General features: G+C 41.7%; 4 protein-coding genes and 3 long non-coding RNA genes across 14 annotated transcripts in view; 4 read left to right on the forward strand and 3 right to left on the reverse strand.

Annotated features, from left to right (window-relative positions):
• LOC100709195 (uncharacterized) overlaps nucleotides 1-24780 on the forward strand; it is a 1346887-nt gene that overhangs the window by 974955 nt on the left and 347152 nt on the right. The gene's annotated exons all lie outside the window — the stretch shown is intronic.
• LOC112846698 (uncharacterized) overlaps nucleotides 1-24780 on the reverse strand; it is a 961229-nt gene that overhangs the window by 808201 nt on the left and 128248 nt on the right. The gene's annotated exons all lie outside the window — the stretch shown is intronic.
• LOC102076453 (Ig heavy chain Mem5) overlaps nucleotides 1-24780 on the forward strand; it is a 900359-nt gene that overhangs the window by 775569 nt on the left and 100010 nt on the right. The gene's annotated exons all lie outside the window — the stretch shown is intronic.
• LOC106096470 (immunoglobulin mu heavy chain) overlaps nucleotides 1-24780 on the forward strand; it is a 1110954-nt gene that overhangs the window by 767554 nt on the left and 318620 nt on the right. The gene's annotated exons all lie outside the window — the stretch shown is intronic.
• The window catches only part of LOC112846703 (uncharacterized), a 297478-nt gene that overhangs the window by 146064 nt on the left and 126634 nt on the right, over nucleotides 1-24780 (reverse strand). The window lies entirely within an intron of this gene.
• Nucleotides 3828-7436, forward strand: LOC109202080 (uncharacterized). The gene is made up of 3 exons (XR_002062049.2): nucleotides 3828-3899; nucleotides 3987-4361; nucleotides 7182-7436. It is a non-coding gene; the product is annotated as an uncharacterized LOC109202080 (long non-coding RNA).
• Nucleotides 9699-10907, reverse strand: LOC109202057 (uncharacterized). The gene is made up of 2 exons (XM_019358450.2): nucleotides 10802-10907; nucleotides 9699-10555 (listed from the first exon to the last, which is right to left on the reverse strand). Exons 1-2 carry the CDS (start codon nucleotides 10867-10869, stop codon nucleotides 9877-9879), a joined length of 747 nt encoding a protein of 248 aa, XP_019213995.2. The 5' UTR covers nucleotides 10870-10907; the 3' UTR covers nucleotides 9699-9876.

Here is a 24780-nt window from a genome sequence, read left to right on the forward strand (position 1 = left end):
AAATATCTCTCATTCACGTCACCATTTACAGTTGAAGTCTCAACCAGGTTATGACCATGGCCACCTTACAGAGTCTGCTCCTTTTGACTTTTATTTCAGGTGAGTGAAGTCTGTATCAATATAGGAAAAGAACATTATTATAATTTGAATGTCAGCTCCTTCCCTCTAAACTCTTTATCTCTTTCAGCTGCTCGCTGTCAGTCTCTCACCTCATCAGAGCCAGTGGTCAGCAGACCAGGACAATCAGTCACTCTGTCCTGTAGAGTTCAAGGACTCTCTCTGTCTTATCTACACTGGATTCGTCAAAAACCTGGGAAAGGACTGGAGTGGATCGGACGCATTGATGGCGGGACCGGCACAATATTTGCCCAAAGTCTCCAAGGCCAGTTTTCCATCACCAAAGACACTTCCCAAAATCGTGTGAATTTAGTGGTGAACAGCCTCAAACAAGAAGACTCTGCAGTTTATTTCTGTGCACGAGAGCCACAGTGAAATAAGAGACTGAAAGGCCTTGCAAAAACTGTGTGTGTTAGAAGCACTGAACCATGTCAAGCTTAGAAGATAAATAGTGACAAACAAAAACTACATGAAAAATAACAATCTGAAAATGTTTTAAATTTAAGTTCATAGATATTAAATTAACACTTAAAAAATAACAACTGCAGCATTGTTTTGAAAAATAAGTTATGTTTTGCCTATTGTCAGTCCTTGTAAATATAAATAAATTGATAATTTATAAAAAAAAATATTAAATAAACATCTAACTAAATTGGCAGTAGCAAATAGTAACAGCTGTAAAAGCCAAAGGCAGGTATACTGTTCACTCAATACAGTTTACCAGTCAATCACAGGAATAACACAGAAAGACAGACAATTATGTGTAATTCTGAATGGCCAGTTTAGAATTACACATTGATGTAACTCATTCATGTCTTATATATGTCTTATACCCTTGTAAGCCCTATTTGACAAATGTTAGAATTCATATTATGGCAAGAACCAATCAGCTAAGTAGAGTCTATCATTACTTTAAGAACTGAAGCTCAGTCATTCTGGAAAATTGCAAAAATTTTGAATGTGTCTGCAAGTGCAAAAACAAAAAGTATTACAATGAAACTGGCTCACATCAGGACCACCCCAGGAAAGGACGACCAAGAGTCACCTCTGTTGCTGGGGATGAATTCATCCGAGTCATGAGCCTCAGAATTCGCAAGTTAACAGCACCTCAGATTACAGCCCAGAACAACCCTAATCCAGAATGGAATCCCAGCAGTGATAACTATTAGGGCAGGATATCATTACTACTTTTCACTAAAGCTGTTTCAGTGCTGTGGTTTACTCTGTAACTAGACTGGAATTTATTGAAATTGTTGTTTCCGTCAACAAGCTGAAGAAGCAACAGCTTTCTCAAGGATTTTGGAAATAAAGGGGAGTTTGGAAATTGGCCTATAATTATTTAAAACAGAGGGATCTAAGGTTTTTTTTTGCAGTAGAGGAGAGATACTGGCTTATCTGGAATGCACTGAGATGAATAGGAAGGATTGACAATAGAGAGAAGCACGGGGAGATGGCAGGGTGAGCCTCTTTAATGAATATAGGAGGGATCTCTGTTGGGCAGGGTGAAGTGTAGATGTGAGACTACATCCAAAAGATCTGTTGAAGAAGTTAGTTTAAACTCAGACAACAAAGCTGTTTGAGAGACTTGGGGTGGTTGAAGTTGTACAGATTTGAACTGTGACTTGATACTGTTGATTTTGTCAGTGAAGAAATCTTAAAACATTTTCACAGTCATTAGAAGCCAAGGGAGTGAAAGCATATTGAGGAGGATTAAGAAGTTTGCTGATGGTGTCAAATAAAAACATTTTTGATTGCTAATCAAACTAGCAAAATAGGATGTCACCAACCTTTAAATAACTAGTTTATTTGGTTTGTATGACATCCAATTATAATTTAAATAAGAAAATGTTAAAAAGCATTGAAGAATCCAGGCCTTTAGATAATTTGGGGGAAAAAAGACAGACATACCTGTATGCATTAAGAAGTCAAACTTTTATCTAGTTAAGCCATGTCATAGTATTACTTGTTGCTTGTACTGTTCAACTTCGCTTCAAGTGTATTCTTGGAATCAGGCACTGTATTCTCAAGTCACTTATTTCAATCGACATTGTGTTCCTTGTCAAACAAAGACTACAAGTATTATGCGCGTAATTTAATATTATATTTATAATCAGCAAAACCAGAGTCTCAGCAAATAAGTCTAACCTCTTCAGCTGACAAACTGCAATTTAAATACATATTAATACATTATTTATTTTGACACTTTAAGGAGGAGTCAATGCAAATATTGATCCATCTTTCTTTATTTAATTCACAACAAAGTACAGACGACTAAACCATACAGACAACAACAACAACTTTTCAATATGATTTATAATGCTTGTCCTGCTATTAGTGATACCTGGAAACCACCACAGTTTTGCACTCTTCTGTATTCATACAGTTTTATTTTTTAGCTCATTTCTGATCAGATTTATTTTCTTCTAGCTGTTTGCAGTGAGACGCTCACTGAGTCTGAACCGGTGGTTGAACGGCATACGTTTAACCACAGCATACGTGCAGGTCACAAACTGACCTGGACATATGCAGGAATATCAAATAGTTCTGATATGAGCTGGATCAGACAAGCTGGAGGAAAAGGACTGTTGCTTCATTTCTGATCCAAGTCGGAGCACCAAACATTATTCCACAGCTGTCCAGAATCACTTTACCATTTCCAGAGATGTGGATCAAGTGTATCTGCACATGAGCAGCTTGACCACTGAAGATTCTGCAGTTTATTATTGTGCTCTAACGCCACAGTGATACAGGAAGCCACAGAGCTGTACACAAAACACTGCAGATGTCACTGTGACACTGATGGTCAGAATCCATTTCATAACTAACCTTAAAATCTTCATTTGAAATGTTATATGCATTTACTGGCCTCATATTTATGCCATGAAATGTTATTACATTTACTATATTTATATATAACATAACCAGATTTTATGCCATAACCATGGAAAGGACTAGAATGGATTTGTGCATTCCTAGTAGCACAGGGACACTTTTAGCCCAAAGTCTTCAAGGCCAGTTTTCCATCACTAATCACTCAAATTCTTGTCTATTTTGAGGTGAGGAGCCTCAAACTACAAGACATGGCAGTTTATTTCTGTGCAAAAGAGCCACATTGACACAAGAAAAGAAGCCTTGCAAAAACTGTTGTATGTGTGGGAGGCACTGAACCATGTCAAGTTTCAAAGAGAAATAACAAAAGACAGAAATTGTTCATGAAAGATAACAGTTTTAAAATAATAGTGAGAATGTATAAATTGTATGCTTCTAGATAATTAAATGAACCTCTAAAATATTCAAAATGAAATTATTAACTGCAGAATGTTTTTTTTTTTTTTAAGTGGCGTAACACACACACAACCGACTAAATTAAGAGTAGTAAATAGTCAATAATGGTTGTAAAAGGCAAGGCAGGCAAACTGTATACTGTACACCCATAACAGGTTACCAGTCAACCACAGGAATAACACATCAACACAGAAAACAATTCACACCAATGGCCAGTTTAGAATTACAAGTTAATGAAACTGCTATAGTTTCATTATAGGGAGAGTGTAACTGTAATTTTGTTATTTCATTTGCATAATGACAATAAAGTTCTTCAGTCTTGTTGCTTTTATTACAGTATTTGTTTTAGCACTGTGAGGAGGAGTCCATGCAAATGTTGATCTCCCCGTCTCTATTTAGTTCTCAACAAATTGATGACAACCAAACAGACAGATAACAACTTTTCAGTATGACTTTAACTACAAGTATAATGTTTATTTTGCTGTCAGTGATTCAAGGTGAATAACACAGTTCTGCATTTTTCTGTATTTATAGTTAGGATTGTGTTTTGCTCATTTCTGATCACACTGGGGGTTTTTTTCCAGGTGTTTGCAGTCAGACGCTCACTGAGTCTGAACCAGTGATAAAACGCCCTGGAGATTCTCACAAACTGACCTGCACATATGCAGGGATATCAGATGGTGATGCTCGTATCAGCTGGATCAGACAGGCTGAAGGAAAAGGGTTGGAGTGGGTTGCTTACATTTCTGCTCCGAGTGGAAGTGATAAATATTATTCTACAGCTGTCCAGAATCGCTTCACCATTTCCAGAGACAACAATGTGGATCAAGTGTATCTGCACATGAGCAGCTTGACAACTGAAGATTCTGCCATTTATTATTGTGCTCGAACACCACAGTGATACAGGAAGCCACAGAGCTGCACACAAAACACTGCAGATATTGTTGTGATAATAACTGGTAGGAAATTTTGCAAAGCAACTAGTGGTTTTTAAAAATCCCTCATTGTAAATGTTCTTGCCCCTGTGTTTATATTAGAATAGAATAGAATAGAATGCCTTTATTGTCATTATACAGCTGTACAATGAGATACAGAGCATCTCCTACTCAGTGTAAACATGTTGGGGGGGGGGGGGGGGGGGGGGGGGGGGGGGGGTATAGTTCTGCAGCGCTATATACATATGGACAGTATTAACATAGGGAAGAAGATGTATATATATATAAAATGTACAATTTACAAACCGTAAACAATATGTAATAAATAGTGTTATGTATGTACAGTTGAGTTATTGCACATGGAATTGGTATAAATAGTGTTTATGTATATACAGTTATTGCACATAGAATTGGTATAAATAGTGGTGGTCCATAGAGGAAGTGGGAAGTGGGGGGCTGTGTTATCGGTGCATGTGTGAGTTCAGGGTGGTTATCGCTTTGGGGAAGAAACTGTTTTTGAGTCTGTGGGTTTTTGTGTTGATGCACCTGTAGCGCTTCCCTGAGGGAAGCAGGCTGAACATGTTGAAACCAGGGTGGGAGCTGTCCTTGATGATGTTTGCTGCTCTGCTGAGGCAGCGGGAGGAATAAATGTCCATCAGGGAGGGGAGAGGGCAGCCGATGATCTTTTGTGCTGTCTTGACCACACTCTGAAGCCTCACTCTATCTGCCTTGGTGCAGCTGCCGTACCATACCGTGATGCAGTAGGTTAGCAGGCTCTCAATGGACGAGCGGTAGAAGGTCAGCAACAGGTTGGAGTTCAGCTTGTACTTCCTGAGGACTCTCAGGAAGTGCAGCCGCTGTTGGGCCTTCTTGATGACCGCTGAGATGTTTTCTGTCCAGGAGATGTCAGCAGAGATGAGGACACCAAGGAACCGGAAGGTGTGGACCCTCTCCACACACTCCCCGTTGATGTAGAGGGGGGCCAAGTCAGTGCTGTGTCTCCTGAAGTCAACAATGAGCTCTTTGGTTTTCTTGGTGTTCAGTGCCAGGTTGTTTTCTGAACACCATGCTGCCAACTTCAGGACTTCCTCTCTGTACTCTGCCTCGTCTCCCTTCGAGATGAGTCCGACTACCGTGGTGTCATCAGCAAACTTGATGATGAGAGTGTTGTTGTGGGCCGGACTGCAGTCGTGGGTATAGAGAGAATACAGGAGGGGGCTCAGCACACAGCCCTGTGGGGAGCCGGTGCTCAGTGTGCGAGTGGAGGAGAGATGAGGGCCGAGTCTCACAGTCTGGGGCCGGTTTGTGAGGAAATCCTTTATCCAGGCACATGTGAGAGGAGGGAGGCCAAGAGTGACCAGTTTGTTGATGAGGATGTCCGGGATGATAGTATTAAAGGCTGAGCTGTAGTCCACAAAGAGCATTCGGACGTAGCTCTGCCGCTGCTCTAGGTGACTCAGCACAGCGTGGAGGGCTGTGGCGATGGCGTCTTCTGTGGATCTGTTTGCACGGTATGCAAACTGGTGGGGGTCGAATTCTGGGGGGAGGTAATCCTTGATGTGTTGAAGGACTAGTCTCTCGAAGCATTTCATGATTACCGGTGTGAGGGCCACAGGGCGGTAATCATTCAGGCTGGTGATGGGAGAATTCTTCGGCACTGGGATGATTGTGGCTGATTTTAGACAGGATGGGATGGCTGCCTGATCCAGTGATAGGTTGAAGAGTCTGGTGAAGATGAGGGTGAGCTGGTGTGCACATGCTCTTAGTACCTTGCCAGGTACTCCGTCTGGACCGGCCGCCTTTCTGGGGTTCACTGCTAGGAGCACACGTCTGACATCGTGCTCCGTTACAGTGAGTGGAGCGGTACAGGAACCAGGTGAGGATGAGGATGGGAGCAGGGCTGAAGCAGATGAGTGTTGCTGTTGTGGTGTTTCAAAGTGGGCGAAGAAGCTGTTTATTTCCTCTGCCAGCTGCACACTGGAATTCTCTGTTTTCGCAGTGCTGCCTCTGTGGTTGATGATGTCTTGCAGTCCCTGCCACACCTCTCGTGTGTTGTTGCTGGACAGGTGGGACTCGATGTTCCTTTTGTGGTCTGACTTGGCTTTTTTAATCCCCCTTTTCAGGTCAGCTCGAGCAGCCCTGTACAGAGCTCTGTCACCTGACCTGAAGGCAGCATCACGGGCTTTGAGGAGTGAGCGGACCTCGCTGGTCATACCAACTCTTATAATGAGACCAAAGTTTGTTAATAAAGTTCTTGTTTCCTGACCCTTGGCTGAATAAACAACAAAAAACAGATTAATCAAACTATAAATAACCATAAGTTTCCCATATTTTCTTGTTATTTTTTGCTGTTTATTAATTATATAATAATGTTTGATGAATCTACTGATGTGCATAGCGGTGTCCTTACACTCCACTTCAGGAAGCAATAGCGTAATAGGGTTTGTCATTGTTATAGTTGTCATTGTCCAGTTAAGCTTTTCTTCAACTAGGTTTTGTGAATACAGGTTGAGCAGAGATTCTGCAACACAATTGTAACCATGTTAAATTTGGTGTGTTATAAAACTACAATGAAGTGCAGTTTAAAAGTTTTGAATGAATTATTTATTTTAACACTTTAAGGAGGAGTTAATGCAAATACTGGCCCAGCCAGCTTTACTTATTGAATGGGAAAGAGAAGACAAACCAGACAGACAACAACTTTTCAGTATGACTTTAACTCAATGTATAATGCTCATTCTGCTAGCAGTGATTCCTGGCGAATAACACAGTTCTGCACTATTCTATATTCATACTTAGGATTATGTTTGGCTTCTTTCTGATCAGTCTCCTTGTTTTTTCCAGGTGTTTGCAGTCAGACAGTCACTGAGTCTGAACCAGTGATAAAACGACCTGGAGATTCTCACAAACTCACCTGTACATATGCAGGAATATCAGATGGTTCTGCTGATATCAGCTGGATCCAACATACTGAAGGAAAAGGACTGGAGTGGGTTGCTCACATTTCTGCTCCAAGTGGGGGCACTACAGTTTACTCCACATCTGTCCAGAATCGCTTCACCATTTCCAGAGACAACAATGTGGATCAAGTGTATCTGCAAATGACCAGCTTGACTACTGAAGACTCTGGAGTTTATTATTGTGCTCGACAGCCACAGTGATATAGGAAGCCACACAGCTGTACATAAAAACACTGCAGATGTCACTGTGACACTGATGGTTAGAATCCATTTCATATTTGTTTCTTTAAAGACTCCTAATTCTAATTGTTTTATATTTTTTTAATCGTTTTTAAAACAGCAATCCAATCAATTAATACTAATTGGTGATTAGAGCAGTCAGGAATAATGCATATATTTCTTTCCAAAAAAATAAAAAGTCAAGAAACACTGGAGCCATTTCAAGTTATTAAATGATGATAAAGTTACTGTCTGGGTGTAAATGGCAGAAATACTACATGTGTATATTTAGGGACAAACAAACAACAAATGACTAACAAATTCTAGAAAGGAGGAGCTTAATGAACACATACAAGCTCTCATCATCATCATAATAATTCACTTTCGCTTTAGAGGACTCGGGCTATAAATATGCTTTAATTCAAGTAAAATTTCTGCAGCAATATGCAAATAAGGGTTTATTAAAAGGAAGTGTGTGGCTGTGTGTTAGTGAGAAGACAGACACAGCACATATCACTCAGCTTTGATAATAATGATCATGTTGACGCTGATACTGCTGGCTGTTGTACACGGTAAGGAATTTACTGAATTTGCCCTAATATAATATAAATGCAAAAAAGTCAAATTACCAAGATAATGTTTATTTCTGTGTCCACAGGTGTGTACAGTATTGATCTCATTCAACCAGACTCAAGGATTATTCAGCCTGGACAGTCTTTTACCATCACAACAGGTTTGATCAGACAGCGTGAAGGAAAACCAATGGATTGGCTTTTTCATCAGTGGGGAGGAAGTAGTGGCAGCCTTTATCAAAATGATGCTTTTAAAAACAAGTTCAGCTACAGCAGAGACATGTCTGGTGAGACCGTGACAATAAATGGGCAGAATCTGCAGCCTGAGGACACAGCTGTTTATTACTGTGTGCGTCGCCCCACAGTTATTCAAACCACCAATAGACCTGCACAAATACTGAGTAATTACTGGGTACTGATCAGTTACAGTTGTCCCTATGGTACAGAATAAAGCAAAGCTAATATGGGTCCATGGTGTTGTGGTTTACACATTCACCATGTGTAAACCATTCATATGGTTTAATTTTGTGAGGAGACACAAACTTAATGGGGTTGCATCAGGAAAGGCACCCAACATAAAATTCTGCCAAATCAAATATGCACTACAGTACCTGCAGTGGTGACCCCTTCAGAATAAGGTAGCAGCTGAAATTAGGATTATCTGGCAAAAAAAATAAAATAAAAAATAAAATAAATAAATAGCATTAACATCACAAAGGGAAGTTTGGGTTGTCATTATAATATGCAAAAGAATTGTTCCTCTATTTTATCAGTCAATGGATCGTAATCATGCCCACACGAGTTTGGAATTAGGTCAAACTCCATGGCATGAACTGTAATGGCATGAGTGTTTACCTCTGTTCAGGTAGGTGGGCAGGCAGAGCGATTCAGTTTTAAATTCTATTAAAAGCCCTTTATGTATTCCTGAAGGTGTTTCCTGCATCACCAAATAACTCAAAGTCCAACAGCATAATATTCTGCTGTCTGTGTTCTGCATAAATTAAATAGGAATATTGCAGTCAGGTAAAGAAATCCCAGAAAAGTTGATTCTGTTCATCTGGATGTAGCGATTTTTAGTGGGAGAAACATTTCTTCACTCGTCTAAGTGACTTCTTCAGTGTCAGGTGACTGCAGATTTTCCCAACCTTACAAACAGTGCATTTGCTTAATGACTGACTCTACTGCCCTCACCAGGCGCTGAGCAGAATACATGGTCTAGACAACAAGCTAAACACTAAAACCCCTGAGAAAGAAGCAAAGGTTGAGGTAGTTTACTGTACCTTTCTTGTGAAACTGTAAACAAACCTAGATAAAAGATGAGAAGATAAATGCAAACTGAAAACATATTTATGACCACACTTGGCACTTGGGTGGTAGTGAAGTAGTGATGGTAAATTCGATTCCTTTTAGTGAATCGAGTTTGAATGAGTCACTCACCAAAATGAATCGGGTGTTTTGAGTCATTTGAGTCACTGAGTCAGTTGCTAGGATAGTGCAAAAAATGTACATTTTCATGCAAACTTAATTTGTTTCTCTTTTCATGTAAACCCTATTGCTAAGATGAGTGATTTAAAAAGAAAAACACCTCTTTTATAGAGCAAAAAAGAGCAAAAAAATAAAGATTTGTAACGGGAACATTTATTTTTATTTCAATAGAATATCAATGAAATGTCTCACAGATAGAAAATGAAATGTGAATCAACAAAATCAAAAATATAAATTAAAAAAAATAAAATTCACAGATTAATGCGTTCAAAAGTACTAGTCCACTTCAAAATGAATTGTCCCTTACAGATTGGCATTGAGGAAAATAAGCTCCCGAACTTTTCCAGGGCTGAGACGGTTCCTCCTGTCTGTAATTATTTGTCCTGCCTTTGAAAAGATCCGCTCTGATGGAACGGAAGTTGCCACTATGCAGAGTCTCGTCTTCATAACATCGCAGGTTTTTTTGAAGACAGTGGCACGGGACTTCCACCACTCCAGGGGGTCAGATGTTCCGGGTAGGAGTGGCTCTGACAGGAATCCTTTAATCTCCAGCATTGCCTCTGTGAAGGGGTTTTGGACTCCTGGCCTCAGTGATGCAACCCGCTCCTCAAAATCGGCCCAAATCACAGGCACTGTCTCAGTGGAAGGATTGGCCTGTGGGACACCCTCTCCTTCCTCTGTGCTGGATGTTGCCAGTGGCAGTGGTCTTAAGGACCTCGATGCAGCTCCCACAACTCTTGTAACAGCATCTTCTGCATGTCTATCATGCAAAAATGCATGCTTCTTGAACCTGGGATCCAAAAGTGTAGCATCTGCAAGCAGGCTCACTTGTTCGATCCCTCCCAGCCGTTTGACAATTTCTGCCATTAGGATGTCTACCATGTTGCGGATTGGCTGATAGATGGAAGGACTTCTCTGTCTGTGTGCAGTAACCCTCTGCAGCCCTCTTGCCATTAAAATGGCTTTTGATCCAGTAACAAACCTGTTGAGGAGAAATAAAGGAAAGACTATAGTTCCATGCTTTTTAATGCAGTTACAGCCCCTGCAGTGCAGTGCATTAAGCATACATTGTCATATAAAACCATTTTACAGTTTACATTTAATTGTAAGCTGTTGTAAGAAACATCTTAAATACTATTATCTGGGAAAGAATTGAAAAATGTGTTTAGGCAAATGTAATGACACAACATGAAATATATACATGTATTATGACACTATTTTAACATACCTTTCGGCACTCAGTTCCACAGTCACTTCCTCAAAAGGCTGCAGGACCTCACAGGTTTCCTTGACCATCTCCCACTCTTCAAGTGACAGGGTTTGCAGCTGTGGATTTACCAAGGCCAGGGTGGAAATGAGGGGATCCTTCACTTCTGCAATCCGCTTCAGCATGTAATAAGTGGAATTCCACCTGGTTGGCACATCTTGCTTCAGTCGTAGTTGGGGCTGTCCCATCTGCTGCTGTGTCTCTCTCAGTTTAGCAGAAGCCACTGTGCTGCGGCGTGTATATTCAATTATTGCTTTTACCTTTCTGATAATTTCTTGAATTTGAGACTGCTGGATTCCCTTTCTGACAATTAAATTCAAAATGTGTGCAAAACAATTTAGATGGTTCCAGTGCAGAATTTCACCCACAGCCTTCTTGACGTTGGCTGCACTATCACTCACACATGCAACTATCTTTTCCATAATGGTCCATTCAGTTGCAATCCTTTCCAGCTCTCTAGCCAGGTTTTCAGATGTATGGTTGTCTGTTAATTCAAAACAGTCCAACAAGTTTGACTGCAGCTTAAACTCAGTCACATAGTGGCATGTAACAGACATGTAACTTGTTGATGTGCTGGAGGTCCAGCAGTCAGTTGTTAAGCACACAGCAGGTGCTGTCTTGATTTTTTCCTGAACATCAGCTCTTATCTTCTGAAACAAATCAGGCATCAGCTGTCTGGATACTGTACTTCTACTGGGAAGAACATATGAAGGATCAAGTGCCTTGGTGAATTCCCTAAATCCTCTGTCATCAACGATTGAAAAGGGCTGAAAATCTTGGGCAATCATTTTAAACAGAGCCTGGTCAACCTTGCTCTGCTGAAGTGGCATCATGGGCCTTGACACAAATGCTCCCATGTAAGACTGCCTCTGTCTTCTTTTTGCTGATTGTTGTCCTTGCCCTGCTGTGTGTGTGCTTGTATTTTCTTGCTGAGTACTTGTTGATGTGCTGCTGGAATAAACAGGTGATGTGACTGCTGTTGATAATACTACTGTTGAAGATTGTTGCTCCTGCTGCTGGCCGCTAGGTTGTCCAATGGTAGTAGCTGGGTTTTGACTGTGCTGTTGTTGTAGCATGACTGTGGGGTGCTTGCTACTGAGATGTCTTCTCATATTTGATGTGCTTCCCCCTCGAAAAGACAAAACTGCCTTGCAAATGTTGCATTGTGCATGTGTTGCACTTTTCATTTCAAAATGCATCCAGATATCACTTCTTCGACGACTATCCATTTTTCCTCGTATCATTAAGTCGCACTGCCTGCAAACAACACCGTAGTACCGCCCCCTTGCCCCATACACGTGGGGAAAAAACACAAACACCTTTAGAATTTTCTGTTTATTTTGTTATTAGTATTTTCCTCAAATGTGTCACATATATATTTTCTTATCTAAATAATTTAGTGAAATAGTGAATTTCTAATTTTTTAACTTACATTATTGCAGCAGCAGAATGCGAGTCTGAGTATTTTTATTTTTTTGATAGTGGTGGAACTGAGTTCATATATTTTTTTCCTTTAGTCTGCTTATAATCTTTGCAAAAAAACAAAGTGTAGAATGAATGTTATACTGCGTCAGTCAGACTATCGGACTTCATCTTAGGTGACACGGTAACACGCTCTGAGTTTCAACAGCTGAGAACCGAGAGGGAGGGGTGAGTGTGTCGTATGAAGCACGAGGATCCACTGAGCTGTGTGCCAGGGGGCGCTAATGCACCTTAACGTTGGTTGCTAACCAAGAAGAAGAAGAAGAAGCTGTGACTCGGGAGGGAGGGGGTGAGTGAGTGAGTGATTCCTCTATGCTACGATTCAGCACAGGAAGGGAGGGGGTGAGTGAGTCAGTGATTCGTTCAACTCGTTTGAGCTGTGAGCCAGGAGGGAGGGGGTGAGTGAGTGAGTGAGTGATTCGCGTACTCTACGATTCAGCACAGCAAGGGAGGGGGTTAGTGAGTCCTGAGTGATTCGCGTACTCTACGATTCAGCACAGCAAGGGAGGGGGTGAGTAACTCAAATGTGCTGTTAGCATGTTAGCTGAACGATGCTACTGTGAACTGAGGAGCTATTTTCTTGATGTGAGGTTTCTACTCAGGGTTTTTTCTTCCAGTTCAGAGCAGAAATGTTTTTGTTAAGAAACTGGCTGTTGTTTTTTCCCCCCACAATTTTAATTATAAGCTAGATATATTTCTACTAATGGAATTAGTTTGCTAACAGCAACAGGGATGAGTCAGTGAGTCAGTTGGGCTTGTGAATCATGATTCACGAGTCAGTAAAGTGATTCTCGAGTATTGAACGATTCGTTCACGAATCGAACATCACTATAGTGAAGCAAGGAATAGTGAGTAGATGGCTAATGGAGACTATGGATGAGATGCAGTGAAAAATCTCAGATATGTAGTGGACATGAAGAGCAGAGGGGACAAGGGACCCTGAAATTTTGCATACAGTTGTCCACAATATATGCTGTAGCTGTAGTGTCACCAGGGGTACTTCTGGTAGATTCTGTTCCACCATGTCTGCTTGAATGCAATTTATTCTTCACTCTCTGTAGCAAAATGCCAAGACAAGCTTTCACTTATGTATATATATGTATATGTATTTATGCTTTATATATATCCTAATTCCTGACTCTTCTGAATCCCATAACCTTACCAGAAACTTTTTTTTTTTTTTTTTTTCCCCTGTCCTGTTTGGATCTTTAGCCATCAGAATTGTTGTCTTAAGGCCAAGAGAGATGCCAAGCGGATTTACTTTACCAACTGGATCATCATGGCCTTGCCATATTGGTCCATTTGATTGACCTTTATTATAATTATGTATTTATTTTATTTTCAGTTGTTACAGTCGGGACAGACATGACTGGGAGATAGGACAGGGAGAAAGAATGAAAGAAAGAGAGGGAGAGAAAGAAAAATTGAGGGGAGAAGAGATGGCGAGAAAGGGGAGAAGAAAGAAAGAAAACAAACAAAACACCTGGATCACCTGTATGGAGAGAAAAAACAGAAGAGACAACAAACAAACAAACAAACAAACAAAAAAAACAGCTACATAATAAATACAGCACCATCACAATAAACTAGCTAGCAGTAGATAACAGTAGATACTAAATATTAAATGTTGTTGTGCAGCACGCAAGATAGATAGCGCACAATGTGCTTTGAGGTAGCAGCCAAGAAAGGTGTAGTTTGTGTCTGTGAACACCCGTGTATACACCTGTGTGGATAAGCATGCTTGTATTCCAAAGGTTTCTCCATGTAACGATCTGCTAGGGAGTGTGGGGAGCCATAGCCCGTCCCCCAAGGCATGAAGCAGTTATGGAGGAGATCCAGGCCCCAGACATCCAGAGGCCCCAGAGTATGAGGACCCAAGGAGGACCACCAAAGGGGGGGGAACCGTGCCACCCTCCTGGGAAGAGCTGAGTAGACCCCCAAACGAGATGTCACCCAGCAGCCACAGAGCAGAGGCCGGAGGGGGTTGCAGTGGCGTGCCCGCGGGCTCTGCCGGCAGCCGGCTGCGCCAGAGAGGATCGAGCTTCAGGCCCAGAGGCCAGAGGCCTGAGGGCACCCCACCCCCGGAAGGGGCCCAGCTGGGCCACAGGTGCCAGGCCCCGCCAATCGGCCACCAGGAGTGAGCCGGTACATACATGAGTGCCCAGCCCCAGTTGACAAGAACCACCAGCACACCAACGTCTGAGGGCATCAGCCACCGGCAGGGAGTGTGGTGAGGGGAGATAGGCCTCCGTACTTTGGAGGGCCTGAGATGTTCCCAGAGAGGTAGAGTCTAAGGCCCAACCTGACATATAGACACAGACAAACAGACGCACACAGACTCAAACGTGCATTCCCACCCCCATATACACAACCAAATACTCGGCACTTACCCAACATGTAGACAGACACAAACAGACACTGCACAGACAATCACACTCCCCAAACATACTCTGTATCCCAGGTTCAGGTACCCCCGCCCCAGAGGGGCAAGCCGCACCTAGACCCAGGAGGTGTGACCCTTCTCTCTGGGGTGGAGGCAAGCGGACCGCCCCCCCATCTGCAGTAGCAGGGAGGCCCCGCATCCCAGACCCCAATCTGACGGCCAGCACCTCCTCCCAGCCCCCCAGCCCTGACGGCTAACAGAACCGGGGTGAGTGAAGACCCCAAACCTCCCTCCGCCCGCTCATATGTAGTGTTGCTGTGTGCTGTTCTAAAGTGCATTTAAAACACAGGAGGGCATGGTGCTTCCTGCCAGAGAGCAGCACGGCTCCTCCCGAAAACCCTCAGTGTCTATATGCATTAAAATTGAGGGTAGGGCACCAGCGCCAGAGGTGGGTTGGAATACACCGACAATCCTCTGGATGCTGTAAAACGTGCCCACCCCCAAGGCCCTATACAGGGAGTGCAGAATTATTAGGCAAGTTGTATTTTTTAGGAATAATTTTATTATTGAACAACAACCATGTTCTCAATGAACCCAAAAAACTCATTAATATCAAAGCTGAATGTTTTTGGAAGTAGTTTTTAGTTTGTTTTTAGTTTTAGCTATTTTAGGGGGATATCTGTGTGTGCAGGTGACTATTACTGTGCATAATTATTAGGCAACTTAACAAAAAACAAATATATACCCATTTCAATTATTTATTTTTACCAGTGAAACCAATATAACATCTCCACATTCACAAATATACATTTCTGACATTCAAAAACAAAACAAAAACAAATCAGCGACCAATATAGCCACCTTTCTTTGCAAGGACACTCAAAAGCCTGCCATCCATGGATTCTGTCAGTGTTTTGATCTGTTCAACATCAACATTGCGTGCAGCAGCAACCACAGCCTCCCAGACACTGTTCAGAGAGGTGTACTGTTTTCCCTCCTTGTAAATCTCACATTTGATGATGGACCACAGGTTCTCAATGGGGTTCAGATCAGGTGAACAAGGAGGCCATGTCATTAGTTTTTCTTCTTTTATACCCTGTCTTGCCAGCCACGCTGTGGAGTACTTGGACGCGTGTGATGGAGCATTGTCCTGCATGAAAATCATGTTTTTCTTGAAGGATGCAGACTTCTTCCTGTACCACTGCTTGAAGAAGGTGTCTTCCAGAAACTGGCAGTAGGACTGGGAGTTGAGCTTGACTCCATCCTCAACCCGAAAAGGCCCCACAAGCTCATCTTTGATGATACCAGCCCAAACCAGTACTCCACCTCCACCTTGCTGGCGTCTGAGTCGGACTGGAGCTCTCTGCCCTTTACCAATCCAGCCACGGGCCCATCCATCTGGCCCATCAAGACTCACTCTCATTTCATCAGTCCATAAAACCTTAGAAAAATCAGTCTTGAGATATTTCTTGGCCCAGTCTTGACATTTCAGCTTGTGTGTCTTGTTCAGTGGTGGTCGTCTTTCAGCCTTTCTTACCTTGGCCATGTCTCTGAGTATTGCACACCTTGTGCTTTTGGGCACTCCAGTGATGTTGCAGCTCTGAAATATGGCCAAACTGGTGGGAAGTGGCATCTTGGCAGCTGCACGCTTGACTTTTCTCAGTTCATGGGCAGTTATTTTGCGCCTTGGTTTTTCCACACGCTTCTTGCGACCCTGTTGACTATTTTGAATGAAACCCTTGATTGTTCGATGATCACGCTTCAGAAGATTTGCAATTTTAAGACTGCTGCATCCCTCTGCAAGATATCTCACTATTTTTGACTTTTCTGAGCCTGTCAAGTCCTTCTTTTGACCCATTTTGCCAAAGGAAAGGAAGTTGCCTAATAATTATGCACACCTGATATAGGGTGTTGATGTCATTAGACCACACCCCTTCTCATTACAGAGATGCACATCACCTAATATGCTTAATTGGTAGTAGGCTTTCGAGCCTATACAGCTTGGAGTAAGACAACATGCATGAAGAATGATGATGTGGACAAAATACTCATTTGCCTAATAATTCCGCACTCCCTGTATGTATGTGTTATGTGAGAGTGTGAGTAATGTGGATGTCTAGGTTGCAGAATAAAATTGAGGCACAGGTGGCCAGAAGGGGACAGAGGGGGGGGAGTGCCTCCCCTGCACCCTGGTGACATATCTGCACCCCAAGCCCTGTGTGTGTGGGTGGGTGTGGTAGAGCGGGAAGAGGGAGGTAGCAGAGGATGGGGAGGGAAGAAAGGGAGGGGCAAGTGGCCCCTCCCTGGGGCCAGCTCCCCCGCTGACCCCAGTAAGCACCCCCAACTCTGGAACCCACCAGGGCAAGGGGGCCCAGGCCCATCCGGATCGGGGCCCACAGCAGCAGCACCGCCCAGCCCTGCAGAGTCCGGGGCAGCCCACCCGACTCCACCGCAGAGAAAACTGCACCCACCCCATCATCCAATCATCTCCCAAACTACACAAGACAATAGACACCCAGGTTGAGTTCATTCTCTACCTCTCCTATATCTCTCCCCCACCTGCAAAGTGAGCTCCTGTAGAGAGGAGACCACCTGCAAAGATGTAACAGCCTTCCCACCAGTTAGAAAGTCCCCCAGTTGGGCTGATGCACCAGAGGTCCCCTGCACTGGGGCTGAGCCCCCCTGCACCCACCCGCCCACAGCCCCGGCGACACAACAGCCAGGACCCAAGCCCCAAGGCCCTGCCAGCACCCCAGACCGGGGGCGGAGCACCCCCAGACCCCCAAGCCTCCACGCCCGTCCCGGACCCACCCGGGGGCAACCAGGCCACCAGGCCAGTAACCAACGTCCGCCAGTACAGACCCTCCCCCATCTCCGCTGTACGCAGCCACAAGGATAACACCATCTAGGAGCCATCAGAGCCCCTAACCAGGTCGTGGCCAAATCCCCCGGGTTAGGCCTTCCAGGGAAAACATCCCTAGGGACTCCCCAGACGCCCTAAGGCCGTCCCTACCCCCACATCAACCACAATAGCGAAGGCAGGACCAAACCATGACCCCCCACCCCCACTAGGTGATGAAGCCGATCAAAGGATCCCAAAGGGATTGATCAAATGTGGTGGCAGAGGCTGTATCAAGACTAGCAGAGGCTGTATCAAGACCTTACCAGAAACTTGAAATATCCCTTCCTAGAAATGTAGACCACAACAACTTAACAAGTTGCAACAGTTTAATTCAGTGCTGTTGTTTAGTCCTATACTCAAGCTGCTTCTTGTGGCTGGATGAGACTGGATAGAAGAGTGTAACCCAACTTCCACCTTTTACTACATTGACCACTTACATGGGAAGTGTTGTAGGATTTCAACAGGAGCCCCCTTCTGGGGCTCCTGTTGAAATTAATCACAAGACTTTTTAAAGGAAAGCTATTGCCAGTGAGGTCATGCGCCTCCTGGGTGAGGTTTTCCGGGCTTGTCCCACCGGGAAGAGGCCCCGGGATAGACCCAGGACACGCTGGAGAGATTATATCTCTCGGCTGACCTGGGAACGCCTAAGCTGGAGGAGGTTGCTGGGGAGAGGGAGGTCTGGGCTTCTCTGCTTGGGCTGCTGCCCCTGCGACCCGGCCCCAGATAAGCAGAAGAAAAAGGATGGATGGATGGGTGGTCATGCTGGTAACATGCTGTCAACAACAACTGGCTGCATTAAGCAAAAATAATATAAATGACTAAATAAAAACAAGTAAAATTATAGACAGTTGGATTGAAATAAATAATGATCAATTCGAACAAACCAGCAGGTCTTGGTGCCTTGCCAATTTTAGACCTTGAACTACTTTAGCATCATGCTACGATCTAAGCTAAGAACCAAAGTCATTGACATCTGTCAGTCTGGGACTGTGTGTTCTAGACATAACAGATTTACTCAACTGAAAATAGAGTTGTAACAATACATTACATTTAAAACAGATTGTCTATTTACTGCTGATACCTTGAATGGCTCAAAACATAATATAGTCGAGAATATGCAAATAATAGTTACTTAAAAGGGAGTGATGTCTACCTGTCAGTCAGAAGACAGATCAGCTCCAAAGATTTAATCTTCAACTTCAAACATGTTGGCTCTGATACTGCTGCTCTCTGCTGGATCATGTGAGGAGCTTTTAGAGGATTCACTTTCATAAAAACATTAGAAATCCAGATAAATGATGGAGATAATGTTAATTTCTGTTTCCACAGGTGTGTACAGTATTGATCTTGTCCAGCCGGAATCAAGGTTTCTGCTTCCTGGACAGTCTTTGACCATCAACTGTCAGGTCTCTGGTTATTCTATGACTGATAGTGGTTATGGAACAGGTTGGATCACACAACGTGAAGGAAAAGCAATGGACTGGATTTTTCAACAGTGGGGAGGAGGCAGCCTTCGGCAAAATGATGCTTTAAAGATCAGTTCAGCTACAGCAGAGACACTTCTGCCAGAACAGCAACAATAACTGTGTGTGTATTAGTGACACAGTGGTCCAAAACACCAAGAGACCTGCACAAATACTCAGGAGTTTTTAATACTTTTTAACACACAGCTATGTTTATGGCTGCTTATTTTTGCTCCTTGTGAATAACAAATTCACACTGTTGATCCGCCTCACCTTTTTAAAGTGACTTTTGACTCAGTGAGACCAACTATTGTTTCTCTACAACAGCACCCTGTACTTGTAGAGTTTCTGGCCCCAATTCTTTTTTTTTTTTGTATATGTTGCCTCTAGAAAGCATAATATTTCTTTCCACTGCTTCACTGATGACATCCAGTTGCCAGTCAAACTGAAAAGCAGAGATCCACGGGAGCCTGTGCTGTGGATGAAGATCAGGCTCCTCAGTTTTATTCAAAGATGTTCATGGTATCATTGACTGGTAGAAGTGTCCAACTGTATGTCCCCCCCTGAAGAATCTCTTCTGAAACTCTGAGTTATATGATTTTTTATTGTCATGCTTCTGCACAAAATCTGGGCATGATTTTTTTCTAACACCTGCAAAAGGAACTGTAAAAAGTCATTCTTTTTATCATTTCCTACTGTACTTTACTTTAGTATTGAACTTAAAACTGAAAACTTATAGAACCTCTAATTTAGTATAGAACAATCATCTGTGTGCTGCCTGAAGTTCATATTGAATGAGCTAGCACTTTTGTGTCTGTATTAGCTGCTTCACATCATATCAAAAATTAATTTGATGTAGAGATCTCTTCTAGCAATTTTCTATAGTGATGGTCTGGTGACTGGGCTTGTTTTCTGGTTTCTGGTGGAGCTCACCCTCTTTCAGATGTGGCACACCTGAGCAGGCCAGGATCAGGTGCACAATAAAGCAGATCTGCCAGAGCCTCTGGTGGTTCCTCTCCTTCATGTATGCTTAGCTGCTAAAGCATTTAGTTGTTGTTTTTTGCACATGCTTACTCTTGCATCCTCTGTGCATTCAGCCATTGCATGCATGCTATTTTTAGTTTCTTTATGTTATTTCACTGAAGTAAGCAACAGCCTCTCTTATTGTTTGTACCAGAAGAATTAAGTTTTCATTATTAGCTAATTAGACCGTGAATAGAGTGACAAAGGAATAAAAATCTCACAAGAAGTACTACTATTATTTTAACTATGATAAACAGCATTTTATTTTTTCTGTCTTGCACCTACAGTCATGATAATGTCATTGTTGTGGTAATGACTAAAATCTCTCCTATTTTCATATTTATTTCTAAGACAATTTCCTCTGAAGGAATAAAAAACAAACTTGAATTTTAAATTTATTTCAAAAAGCATTTTTGCTGAAATATAGAAATGTTTGAAATGATATGAGGTACAAAATGTAAAACAGACTTAAACTTGTATTTAATTAATTTCTGGCTGAAATCAAACATTATAATGTGATTTAAATTTGTGTGGACTCTAAACATGTTGAGAAAATGATTAATTCTGAGTTCTTCCAGCGAGGAGGAGTTAATGCAAAACAGCAATGTCTTTCATGTGTACTTATCTGACAGCAGAAAGGATGACAGAGAGCAGTGGACTCACAGTTTAACAGTATGGACTTCAGGGCAGGACTGCTGCTTTTAACTGTGTTCTTGGCAGGTGAAGATTTTTCATTTACAGATATAAATATTTTGTTGTTTGGTCTCACTATGTTATAGCAAATGACCACTTTTCTTTGTTCTTTTTTTAATCCGACAGGTGTTGATAGTCAGACTATAACACAGTCTGAATCAGTGGTTAAAAAGCCAGCAGAATCCCACAAGCTGACCTGTACAGGCTCTGACATCTCATTCAGCAGCAGGTGGATGGCCTGGATCAGACAGGCTCCTGGAAAAGGACTGGAGTGGATTGCAATCATCGAATATGACAGTGATAGAATCTTTTATTCTCAGTCAGTTCAGGGCAGGTTTACCATCTCCAGAGACAACAGCAAAGAGCAGCTGTATCTGCAGATGAACAGCCTGAAGACTGAAGACACTGCTGTTTATTATTGTGCTCGAGCACCACAGTGACTGGAGCTGGTTGAATGGCTGTACAAAATCCACCATAATGTATGTTTGTTAAAAAGACAACTTAAGAATATTGTCTCATATATGAGAGACTATAATACAGACTAAAATCTGTATTATACTTTTAGTCTTAAGATCATATGTTGTATATTTATCACCCTTATGATAAAACCCCTGTCAGCCATTGGTTTATGGACTTTGTATTCTGAAGCCTCAATATTTGCTTTATTGCTATTGCTATGTGGGTTTTTGTGAGCCATTTGGGACCATTAGGATCAGGGATCAGAATCTGGAGTCGTGCACACTATTGTTTCATTTAGCGTGTATCCATGAGATTTGTACAGAAGATCCAAGTTGTGCCTTGAAAACAGGAAAGTTGTCTGCATAGAGGAGAACTTTAATAGCAGGCTTGTACAAAGTGAGGCTTTGTGCTCACATCTGCTGCAAACACTTGTTTTAATTCCCTGTTTTGATGCAGAATTCACTTGAAATCAGGCAAGAACTGGACTTGTTTTTTATAATGTGTTCTTGTGAATTGATTGTGTATCACATACATTTGATTTGACTTTCTGCAAGACAACAGTCGTCCGCTGGGCAAAAAAGTTTTCCAAATACCTCCACGTGATCAAGCCTGGATTTAGAAAAGAACAGCAAAAAAAAAAAAATCTGCACCTCCTGCTTCAGATGCAGTTTGTGTTTGTTTGTTCAGAGGCTGCGGCGAGAGGGGAAACCTCAGCTCATCCATCTGGAGCGCCTGACCAAGAGGAGTCGACCATTAGCTCGGCTCTTCCAGGGCACCCTGCTGACTCGGCTGCTGGCATTGGCGAGGGAGTACGGCCGCCGCTGGGATGACGTGAACGCCAAACTGGAGTCCATCACAGGTCGACTGCAGGTATGCGAGTCAGACCTTCTGAGGAGCATTTCACTTTTCTCTCTTCTTTATAATTGACTCTTTTCTCTCTCTCTCTCAGCTCCTTGTCTAAGAGTGGGAGGGATTTGAAGCACAAAGGGAGGAGCTTGTCATTTGGTTGGCTGATATGGATGTCCGCCTGAGTGAGGTTGACCAGCTGACAGGAAACACTGAAACAACTGCAGGTGTGGAGTTGTTTTGATATGACATATATTTGATATGATACATATGTCAGAGACATTGTCCTAAACTGGACTAACAAAGGACCCTGAGTCCAACATGAAACTTGCCTTACATAACGCTGAAGGTCATTGATAATTTTAATCAAAAACTTGTTGAAATATTTTTACTGAACATGCAAACATCTGCTGATGAAAATGTGTTGATTTATTGGTCTGTTATGAAGCTATTGCTATTTCTAATGTGTTTTTATCACTTTCTGATGTTTTATTAATTAAACAATACATGTATTAATTGTTGTGTCTATATCTATAGATATAGTATTTATGTATATTTATTTATAGTATAGTAAAAATATTTAATTATTACTGCTTAAATGACTAATATGTGACATGTATTGTGATGTTGTGCTGAGGGTTAAAATGCCTTTTTGTCTTTTGGTATACTACGAAATGACAATAAACCATTAATATATGTCTATGCTGTGCTCGCATTTATTTTACCCTAATCAAATTCAATTCATGATACATTTTATTTTGAAAGATTTAAAATGGTTCTTCAAAGAACCACTCAAAAAATGTTCTTTAAAATGGCTCTTTAAAGAACCATTTTAAAAAAGGTTCTTTGAAAAACCATTGAAGGTGCCCCAAAGAACCATTTCTTGATGGTTCTTTGGGGCACCTTTAAAGGTTCTTCAGTGAACCACTGAAAGAAATGGTTCTTCAAAGAACCATTGTTTGAAAGGTTCTTCGTGGCACCAAAAAAGGTTCTTCTATGGAATCAGTCTAAAGAACCACTTTTGGTTCCAGTTGGCACCTTTATTTTTCTGAGTGTACCTCAGAGACAATGCTTGTATGGTTTTGTTGTTAAAATCATTGCCAGGAAGAGAAACAACCACAAATTTTAGTATTCTGAACAAAAAGTAGTGCTTATCAGATCATTGGAGGACAGTCAGTGTCACATCTGTCCATGACTTTTGAATTAGGCTATTTTGTCTATAAGAAAAGAAAAAAACAAAAACAAAGGAGAAACCCTGATTCTCATGCTCATTATTTACCTTTGATCACTCTTTAACCTTCAGTTACTCCTTGTGTCATTAATTCATACTGTCCAGTATTCCCCTTCTTCAAATGTCAAGTCACATCCTCCTTAACCTCCAATCATACTGCAAGCTGCACCCATACAAATGTGCAACATGTCTTCATCTGTATCATTTTAGGAGGTGAGGCTGAGGAAGAGAAACTGAGCTTTGCATATCTGCTTATTCACTGTCAACTAAACTCTGTGTCTGTTTCAGCTGCTTGCGATCACACTGAATCTTCTGTTATTAAAATTATTAAAACCATTTGTATAGAATGAAGAAATATAACTGTTGATATTAAACCATATTCACTAAATAGGTTTGTTTTTATAACAAAAATCTAGGTTTTGGACTGATAGGGTATGAGACAAACACACAACTCATCCTGCCCTGTACTTTTCTTTGTTAATGCCAGTGCACATCCTTCTGATTCCCCCCATTCTGCAAATTGTCACCATCACAAATGTACAAATTATCTTCATTTTTGGTATCTTTTTGCTGGGAGGAAGAGAAGAAGCTAAATGTATTATTCCTGATTGTAAACAAAAAGTTTGATTGGGAAAATGCGTTAATTTTCTTTAATTCATTTTAAAAGGACCTTAAACAGCAGCAGTAGTGATTCTTGTGAAGTAACAACATAAAGTCTGCATTAATGTAATGTATCAACGGGACACTTGCTATTTTAGAAAAGTTATTCTTTACATTTGCAAAATTTTTAAACTTCATTGTGCTCAGTCACACCTGTTAGTATAAAACTTGAAATATTAAAATAGTACAAAACCTTTGATAAGTGACAGTAAAGATCAGTTTATAACAACTAGACATCAAACTCTTGTATTTGTCTTCGTTTACAATTGCAACAAATTCCACAGAACCAATATCTCTGAAAATGAGTGCATGCTTCTGAAACATTTGATAAGATGGATATTTCAGAAACATTAGTTTGAGTCTGCTCAATTGCAAAACAAAGGAAAAACTACTGACTTGCATGAGATAAGCATTTGCAGAGTCCACCATTATATTGTTGTTCACCAGAGGTGGGTCGAATATCCAAAAATTGTACTCAAGTAAGAGTATTGTTATGCCTCCAGAAATGTGTTCTTATGTGTTCTTTTTATCTCGTTATCGCAGCTTAGAGCGACTTGTGTATTTTCGTAACCATGACAACATGAGAGCAGTGCACGCTGGGCGTCAGGAAGTAAATTTATCGTGTGGCTCTGGATATTGGTGTGTGGGCTCACGCAGTCATCAGCTCCACCGTTACAGGTTTAATCCTTTTCCCTCCGCTAAGGCATAGTCTGTGAGTATAATTCATTTTGTACAATTAAGCGGTGAAGCGTTTTGAACTGTTGTCTGTTATTCGGTTAGCTTTGTTGTGTCTCATAT

Source organism: Oreochromis niloticus, linkage group LG4, assembly GCF_001858045.2.
Source record: "Oreochromis niloticus isolate F11D_XX linkage group LG4, O_niloticus_UMD_NMBU, whole genome shotgun sequence".
Classification (NCBI taxonomy): domain Eukaryota; kingdom Metazoa; phylum Chordata; class Actinopteri; order Cichliformes; family Cichlidae; genus Oreochromis; species Oreochromis niloticus.